The sequence below is a fragment of the Malania oleifera genome, chromosome 7 (assembly GCF_029873635.1).
Source record: "Malania oleifera isolate guangnan ecotype guangnan chromosome 7, ASM2987363v1, whole genome shotgun sequence".
Taxonomy (NCBI): Eukaryota; Viridiplantae; Streptophyta; class Magnoliopsida; order Santalales; family Ximeniaceae; genus Malania; species Malania oleifera.
In genome coordinates, this window is record NC_080423.1 from 109,727,114 (window position 1) to 109,735,820 (window position 8,707).

The window sequence follows — 8,707 nt, forward strand, 5'->3', positions numbered from 1 at the left end:
CCATTTTTTTACACATAACTCCGCAGAGCATCCATACAGTCAAATGGAGACCTAGTCCACTAGCATATTACATTCAAATCCTAGTCCACTAGCATATTACATTCAAATCATGTGGAAGTCAAATTTGTCAAACACAACTCTATAAATATGTCTCTTGATAACTTCAATCAATTCCTCAGTTCCAGTATCCTTGTGCTCAAATCTCTTATTTTTGAAGTGTATAGGAAGAAAAGTAGTATCAAGACCAATCTTTTTCCCACTGCTCCAATATCATTTCCTTTTACCTCCTTATGAAGAAGCCATTTTCACTGAAGCTTTAATTATCTCATTGGGTGCAAAATGAAATGAAGGGCTTTAAATATGAGGAGGGTAGGATATGCTCTAGAGGAGCCCAAATCCTTCTTTGGTTGAAACTTGAACTGGGGATCAGCGTGGTTACTGGTTAGATGATGGGTACTAGGTTTTTAGTTTGGGGTAAGGCCAGGTGTTGAAGTACTGGTGGCGTCATCTTTGGCTGGCTTAATTAGGGCACTGTTTGGGGTCTGTTTAACGGTTGATAAACATTTTCAATATTATGTTTTTGTTTTTAATCTTTTTGGCTAGAAAATATTCACGAGGGAAAATTAAATATTATTTTAAAGGTGTTGTATGTCTTTTTCTCTTTTTGTTTTTTTTTTAAAGAAGTATATTTGTTATTGTTTGCCAGACTGAAAATTGGATAGTTAACACTATTTTTATTGGTCATCCTAACTCTGGTTAATTGATAATTCGGGTTGTTATTAAATGACTAATATAAATATAAATTGATCAGTTCAGGATTTTTTATTTTAATGTTAGAAAATTAAAATCTATATTTCAATAAAGCACAATTTGTACACATGTAAAAAAAAAAAAGAGTTTTTTTTTTTAATTTTAAAATAAATTACTTGCATATATAAAACATATATTTAAAAGTATTTGCAAGGTATGTTGGTTGAGGCTTGAGAGAGACTTGTAAGAGAATAGCATTTAAAACTGTATAATTATTATTCGATCATTGATGATATCTCAACCAGACTTGTTGACTTGCTTTGTGGGACTAATGTATTGGCTCATAAGTTCACATTATATTAAAATCACTTCTAAATTCATATTATTCTTAAGAATGAACTGGTTGTTGACATTTTAACATCGCTATATAATTAGGCAGTCCCAAATCATATACTGAGGACCATCCTTTCTAATTACTCTACCATTTTGCTTGGTTAATTTGCAGTTATTGGGACTTGTCGAACAAAAATCGATTTGATAATCCAAAAAACAAACCGAAATAGATGATAAGTGATACTTAGTTTGGTTTTGTGCTTCCAAATTTTCGATTTTCCTCGCCCACTTTTGTTCCTTTACATGCCAAATGGAGGATTGATCATCAAACTTCTTGTGAAGCCCGTGACTTCATTTGATCGTTTTTCTTTATGTGTCTTCTGCGTTGCCAATATTGAGCATGCTGCTCTTCGATCATAATGAGGACTAGCTAGGAGGTATATATAATGCGCACTAACACTAAAAAGGGAAGAAGAGAGTAGAAGAACCTGGAAAATTCAAAATTGTTCACCGATTTTAATTAATAAGAGTAGATGGATTGAGCAAGTTTTGGAGGCCAACCTCACCAACCCAACCCCTCTGTCCCTTTCCCTCTCATGCCACAGGTAATGTTTGGTTCCCTGACCAGTGGCCTACCTTCATCCACATCACCTTGCCCCCTCAATCTGCAGAGCACACCAATTTCCAAAAGAACATTCAAACACCCTCTCTCTTTGGTAGAACATCTTCCATTGAAAGAGCTTTAGCGTATGAACCATCTCCAATGACTTGTCACCATTTGTTGTTGTCAAATGTCTCACCGTTTTATTAATGAATTATAGTACAAGTCAACATTGCACCCAGCCTTCTTTAGTATATATTACCATGGTTTCCTCATTACAGGGCCAATCATAGTGTCTCTTATTGAATTAGTACTCTTCCATATCAATTATCAGGTATCTTTCAAAAATTCTGAGTTCCTGGAAATTCATCTTCTGCATCAGCTATAAACAATGGTTTGTCAACTCTTAATTGAGAAAAATATGCATTTGCATACATTTAACTTGTGTGACATTTGATTTTATCTCAATATAACTCTATTTTGATTTGTGTGGTGGCCAGGTTTTGGATCTTGGAGAGTGTCTTGCCATGGAGAAGGCAACCAAGAAGAGGTTTGAGCTTGATGTGAAGCAAGGGGCGCCAACTCTGGTTCCTCCTGCAGAGGAAACTGAAAAGGGTCTTTACTTCCTCTCAAACCTTGACCAGAACATCGCTGTGATTGTTCGAACCATTTACTGCTTTAAATCAGATTCGAAGGGTAACGAGGAAGCTGCAGAAGTTCTTAAGAGTGCTTTGGCAAAAGTTCTTGTGCACTACTACCCACTTGCTGGAAGGCTCACAATCAGCTCGGAAGGAAAGTTGATTGTGGATTGCACAGGGGAGGGTGCTGTTTTTGTCGAGGCCGAAGCTGACTGTGCAATGGAAGAGATAGGGGACATAACGAAGCCTGATCCTGTGACTCTCGAGAAGCTTGTTTATGACATTCCTGGAGCCAAAAACTTGCTGGAGATACCTCCTGTGGTTGCTCAGGTTCACTGATTCCCACTGATTTTCTATGCAGTAAATTGTGTTTAGACAGGGTTGGTTGGATCGCATGCGCTATGCATAATTCAAAAACCGAATCTTAGCATATATGTGATCTCTGCTTTATTTTGCTTAGGAACATAAACATTTACTAGTCCTAAATTCGGTATCATGTTGGGGTGAGAACTGAATTAGGAAGCACAGGCAAAAGGAAAATAGGTTCTAGCAGGAACTCTTTTCCTGTGAAGGCCAAGGTCTATCCTAGGAATGAAAAGGGCTTGGGGTGAGAAAGATGAAATTTCTACTTATGCAAATGAAATGTTTTGGTTTGAAGATGGACAATTTTATTCATTTATTTAGTTATTTTGGCTTAGGACACAAGAAATCACATCCGCTTCAAAAGTTTCCTAAACAATTTCCATTGTTATGAATGCCTCGTGTTCTGAAAATTATTCAAGGAGCTCATAATTTGGAGGTCTTGTTCTCAAATTATCAATATTTACATTGAGATAAATTGTCCTACTTCTTTACTCATTAGTGTTGCTCGTGTCGTTTAATGGAAAAAATTTTCAACTAATTCTTGTAGGAAAAGTGTTTGAAGTTTCAACTTATTAATCAATAAAAGAGAAGCAAAGGAATCATAGGATTTGCCTCGGTTTTTTTTATTTAATTTGTTCATACTTGTAGAAACTTCTGTCTGCAAATGTAATAAAGCGTTATGTTTCAGGTGACAAAGTTCAACTGTGGGGGATATGTTCTTGGGCTATGCATGAACCACTGCATGTTTGATGGGCTTGGTGCCATGGAATTTGTGAACTCTTGGGGGGAAACAGCCAGAGGCTTGCCCTTGAAGGTGCCTCCCTTTCTTGACAGAAGCATACTTAAAGCCCGAAACCCGCCTAATATAGAGTTTGCTCACCACGAATTCGCCGAGATTAAGGACATATCAGACACCACAAAGCTCTATGAAGAAGAAATACTCTACAGTTCCTTCTGTTTCGATCCTGCCAAGCTTGAAACACTCAAGATGAAGGCCATGGAAGATGGGGTTTTATCCAAGTGCACCACATTTGAAGCCCTCTCAGCCTTTGTATGGAGAGCTCGAAGCCAAGCACTGAATCTTCGACCCAATCAAGAGACGAAGCTCCTCTTTGCTGTTGATGGGCGGTCTAGATTTGACCCGCCAATACCAAACAGGTACTTTGGAAATGGTATTGTGTTGACAAATTCTCTGTGCAGTGCAGGTGAGCTTATGGATAATCCATTATCGTTTACGGTAGGCCTAGTTCAGAAAGCAGTTGCGATGGTTAATGATAGTTACATGAGGTCTGCTATAGATTATTTTGAGATAACAAGAGCAAGACCTTCTTTGGCAGCCACTCTTCTGATCACAACTTGGTCTAGGCTATCTTTCCACACCACAGACTTCGGATGGGGAGAGCCTCTTCTCTCAGGACCCGTTGCTTTGCCTGAGAAGGAGGTAGTTTTGTTTTTGTCTCATGGGAAGGAGAGGAAAAGCATAAATGTGCTTCTTGGTTTGCCTGCTTCTGCAATGAAGACCTTCGAAGAGCTCATGCAGCCATAGGAAGAAAACTAAAACTAGTTGATGATGCTAGTTTGTCATGATTTCTTCCAAGAGTATAGATTTATTCTTCTGGTGGATTGTGTGCTATTCACTTCAAATTAGCTGAATGGAGAAAGAAGTTGAGAAGACAATATGTGAGTATATGATACGAAAGATGAAGATGCTAATGAATTACAGTACAATGTGCAGCATAAGTGCAAATTTGTGTTCCCTGTTTGTTTTGTTTTCTATTTTGTTTACTTCCTTTGATGTAAGTGAATGTTCTATATAAGTAGGGAGCCAGAGGTTTCCACTATATTCATCAGCTCGAGGTCTTTTGGCTTCTGTATTAACTGTTATTGAGAGGTTTATACTTTGTTCTCTACTGTAATGTTATTGTATTGAATTCTAGCTTAATGAACAAGGATATCTCTTAAAAGTCTAAACCACATGTTTGCTGATAGTGAAAGTTTCTTCTCTTTGCCTCCAAACATTCAATTCCATATTTCCAACCTGAGATTGAAATTTACTTCCTGAAACAAAAAGGGAAGTTTTCATTTTGTTTTTGAAGAAAATTAAAACTTTTAAGATTAAAAAATAAGAAAACCCTTTTTATAGGAAATATGTCAATCTTGGTTTTTATGCTAGCATTGCCGAAATAGTCTCTCCAAGCAATGGGTACAATGGTTGAGATCCTGCCCGTCCTTAATCTCATCTAGAGAAATTATACGGGAGATCTTCCATGACACATGGCAGCTAACAATTACATTTTTACTTCGATGCGACTGTGCAATCAAAGCCGTTCGTGGATGTGGGTCCCACAGTGCTTGGTATGAAATGCTTTACCCAAAAAAATGTGCTGAGAATTCTACTTGTGAGTTTGTCGTACATTGAAAAATTTGAGTGGATGATGAGTACTTATATACATAATTGAGTCCAAAACCTAATAGACTTATGTTCAAATTTTTGGGTCAAGTTGGTATACACCCATATGTATCAAGCCCATCCATGGGCTCTTTCAGTCCTAACAAGTGGTATGCTCCCCTCTAAATGGAAACTGTTTCCCTTATGGGAATAAACCTAATTTCCCAACAGTTACTCAAGTGGACCTTACCTTTAAATGGAAACCGTCTCCCTTATGGGAATAAATCCAATTTCCCAACAGTTGCTCAAGTGGGCCTTACCACTGGTGCCTTATGTGCCTCATATTACATTTTACATGCTTCCAAACTAATCTTACCTCCCACATCTTGATCCTATTCGGATTCATCTCCGGCTTAGATGATTCTTACTGGCCTCGGTTACACACTTGTCGTCCAACTATATGTCCCTGCCTGCTTATGGAGAACAATCTATTTCGTTTCCTTTCTAGTCCCAGTACGAGATTAATCACATGGGTACAAAGCTTTTTTCTCATGATTTAATTTTCCATTTTATCATATTAGTTGGCAATTTTTCTCTTGGCTCTTCCCAAAGAAGGAAGGAATTACAGCCAACCAGTGTGTCATATTTTCGTAAAGAATGAATGGTATTTTTCAAATATGTTTGCTTCTTGGCTTTGAAATGAAGATCCATTGCAGCTTATCAAAATTGGAATGGTGATTCCCCCCATTTGCAGGAATCGTCCATCCTTGATTTTTACAAATCGAAGGCAGGAATGCAATTCAAAAACTCAAATCCAACTGAAAACAGTCTGAGAAAAAACCTAAAACAGACAAACTATTGTAATCATGAACATTCGAAGCTTCTCTCTTCTTTTATATTCAAAAAGCTAAAAAAACAGAGGGGGGGTTATGGGTTTTTCTTATGCTTCGATTCTTCTATTTATTATTTAAATACAAAATTGGAGTGATTCATCTTGCGCATTGGAGACGGGCTGAGAGGCGCATACGACCCAGACCCTTCTCTCATCTCACCGTTTCCAGTAGCCGGCCGGCGAGACGGGCTGCAGAGAAACGGAGCGCAACCGGGCGACGCCGGGCCCATCTCCTCGTCGCCGCAGTCCATCGCCGCCAAAACGCCGTAGAACTCGTCGACGTCGCAGGGAAGCACAATGGGTCCATCGCTCTTGTACCCATATTCCAATTCCGCGTCTTCCAGTAGCGTCCTGAACAGCGGGTGCCCCGCGAACTCCGTCTTCACGAAGAACCTCTGTTTCTCGTCTCCGACGCAGACGGTGAAGCAACCCCCCGGAGCCACTTGGCTTTTCGTAGATTTGTTCTTACTATTATCCTCTTCCGATGATGATTTTGCCGAAAAGGGTTTCACCGATTTGGTCCGACTCCTCCCGCCGAACGTCGTCGTCCACAGAGCTTTCCTCCATCTTCTCTTCACGGCGTCCATTTTTACAGACTCTGCTTTCTCGAGAAAGTGATGGGACGGTTGGCACAATGAGGATTTTGCTCAAACCCTTCCTCCTTGGTACATAAAATCTCAAAGATTACAACATGAAATCAAAATAGGGAGGAAATTAAAGTTCAGTTTTGTGATTTCTGTTGCAAGAAAGGGAATCCCATGGAACCCAGATGCGAATCTGATCCATCAAAGCTTCGAACCCATTAATCAAGAAGATGGGATAAGATCGTAGCAGAGAAATTAGGTAGAAGATGACCACACGAGAAGAACTTTAAAATTTTTTCTCACACACTGCGGCTCGAACTGGCAGTAACGCCCCCATACTCATATAAATACTGGAGGAGAAATGGGAATGCGGCATTTGACAATGTGCAGAAAAGGGCTGAGCTTTGAATCATTGAATATGTACGAGAATAAAATATTCAGTAATTATATAATTCTGTAAATGAGTTTTGACAAAGAAAGTGCCATTCAAAAGGCTGCCAGAGCAGGTGGGAATGAAGAAAAATAGATAAAGATTCTCATTTCTCACATACATGGTAGAAAAAATTTTAAGAAAGAGGCGGGCATGGAAAGACACCACCATCTTCGAAGTATTATTGGGGTTTAATTTTAAGTAAATACACTCAAGGAGTTAGTGATACTTGTGAATGGTGAGAGTTTACTCTGTAAGTCAATGAAAACCATAGATGATGAGAGTTTCCTGTGAGCTAACGAGAACTGTGGATGATAATGAAGATGTGTTTCGAGAGTCGCGTTGGTTGAATGTCCAATTGATGCACGGAAGTCGTGCCTCCATTCGGATTTTGTCATAATTAGTGAAACTTGGGGGCGGAGGATGCTAATTCGTAGGTTTGGTATTGCACTAGGGGATTTGAAGGGCTCGTTGGTGGCTGAAGTTCCTATGTAATAAAAAAAAAAAAAAAAGGGAAGAGTTAAATCCAGATGTGTGGTACAAGCGGCAGATTTTGAACCCTAAATCCACCGTTGCAAGCGGCCTTTTGAAATAAGTCCTTACCACTTGACCATATGCCTGGGGGCACATGCTTGATTTGTTGTTGCTGTTATTATTGTTGTCGGTGTTGTTTTATTTTTTATTTTATTTTATTTTATTTTTTGATAAAAGACACTGATCTCTCATGAGATTTGACGAAGACAAAGATCTCCCCAGAGATTTTAAAAATCCCGTTGATCTCCTTTAAGGTTTCAAAGAAGCTACAAACCTACTCGAAGATTGCTAGAAAGACAAAAACTTCTCAAAAGATTTATCTTTTTGCAAAATATAAGGAAAAATGTGTCTTTTTGGTTCTTGAAAATTTTGAAACTTCAGGAAAGATCAGTCTCCTTTTGTTAAACCTTAGGAGAGGTTAGTGTTTATTGCATTATATATACATATAATTTGCATAAGGGAATGGATCTCATTGCTGCTTGTACATCATTTTTCTATATTACTTTGATATATAACTTTAAAAAAAAAAGATTAGTTTGATGGATATTCTTTGCGCAAAAATGTTTTGATGATATAAAATTGCTATTCTATATTAATGATCAAGATTCTAAGTCTTTCTTCAATAACAATTTAGAATTAGGAGATTTTATTTTGGAATTTTTCGTTTGAGGTTGTATATGATCATAAAAAGGCATTTAACAAGATCGTCTTTGGAGTTTGAACAAGCTATGCCTTTCGTTTATCTATTAATGTGATTTACACCCATATTCTTTTTTTCTTAGCAAAACAATATTTTCTTCTTCTGATTTTGAATGCTTATTATCATTTTGCTATTTATAAAATTTTATAATCTAATGCAGTAAATACTTTTAATTATTTATTATTACTACCGCCCAAAAGTCATGATCGCACTATATCTCATATTTTTTTTTAATAAATAATAACTTGTTTCTAATAAAACGTATGACTTGAACTTAAAGTATTTCACTCTTATCTTTTTTTTATTGATCATTCAACATCGAACCCTCCTTTCATTTCGATCAAGTTCAAGGTCTCATAATTATTACTTTGCAACGATTCAAAGTTAATGATGATATGAGTCTTTTGTGCATTGATTTATTATCTATTATTTTCACTTTTTCTGATAACTAAATATAAAAAAAAATAATTTTTTACTTTCTTTCATTTTTCCT

The 8,707-nt window shown here is 37.5% G+C and overlaps 2 protein-coding genes across 5 annotated transcripts; one reads left to right on the forward strand and one right to left on the reverse strand.

The window, feature by feature from the left end:
• The first annotated feature begins 203 nt into the window (after window positions 1–203).
• On the forward strand, window positions 204–4,656 carry LOC131160711 (omega-hydroxypalmitate O-feruloyl transferase-like). Of its 4 annotated transcripts, XM_058116576.1 has the most exons (4): window positions 1,049–1,688; window positions 2,185–2,652; window positions 3,374–3,843; window positions 4,051–4,656. In XM_058116576.1, the coding sequence occupies exons 1-4, from the start codon at window positions 1,680–1,682 to the stop codon at window positions 4,229–4,231; spliced, it is 1,128 nt and encodes a 375-aa protein (XP_057972559.1). In that variant the 5' UTR covers window positions 1,049–1,679; the 3' UTR covers window positions 4,232–4,656. The 4 variants fall into 4 exon arrangements, with proteins under 4 accessions (XP_057972556.1, XP_057972557.1, XP_057972559.1 ...); XM_058116573.1 differs by having other exon boundaries at window positions 204–1,688; window positions 3,374–4,656; XM_058116574.1 differs by having other exon boundaries at window positions 207–2,078; window positions 3,374–4,656.
• Window positions 4,657–5,871: 1,215 nt separating this feature from the next.
• Window positions 5,872–6,859, reverse strand: LOC131160713 (auxin-responsive protein SAUR72-like). The gene has a single exon (XM_058116579.1). It carries the CDS (start codon window positions 6,551–6,553, stop codon window positions 6,038–6,040), a length of 516 nt encoding a protein of 171 aa, XP_057972562.1. The 5' UTR covers window positions 6,554–6,859; the 3' UTR covers window positions 5,872–6,037.
• Between the last annotated feature and the right edge of the window lie 1,848 nt (window positions 6,860–8,707).

Excerpts from the sequence above, each read along its gene's own strand:
- LOC131160711 (XM_058116573.1), top strand. Across the intron at positions 2,653-3,373 it reads TACCTCCTGTGGTTGCTCAG|GTGACAAAGTTCAACTGTGG; the intron begins GTTCACTGATTC and ends GTTATGTTTCAG.
- LOC131160713 (XM_058116579.1), bottom strand. The coding sequence starts at position 6,553 with ATGGACGCCGTGAAGAGAAGATGGAGGAAAGCTCTGTGGACGACGACG.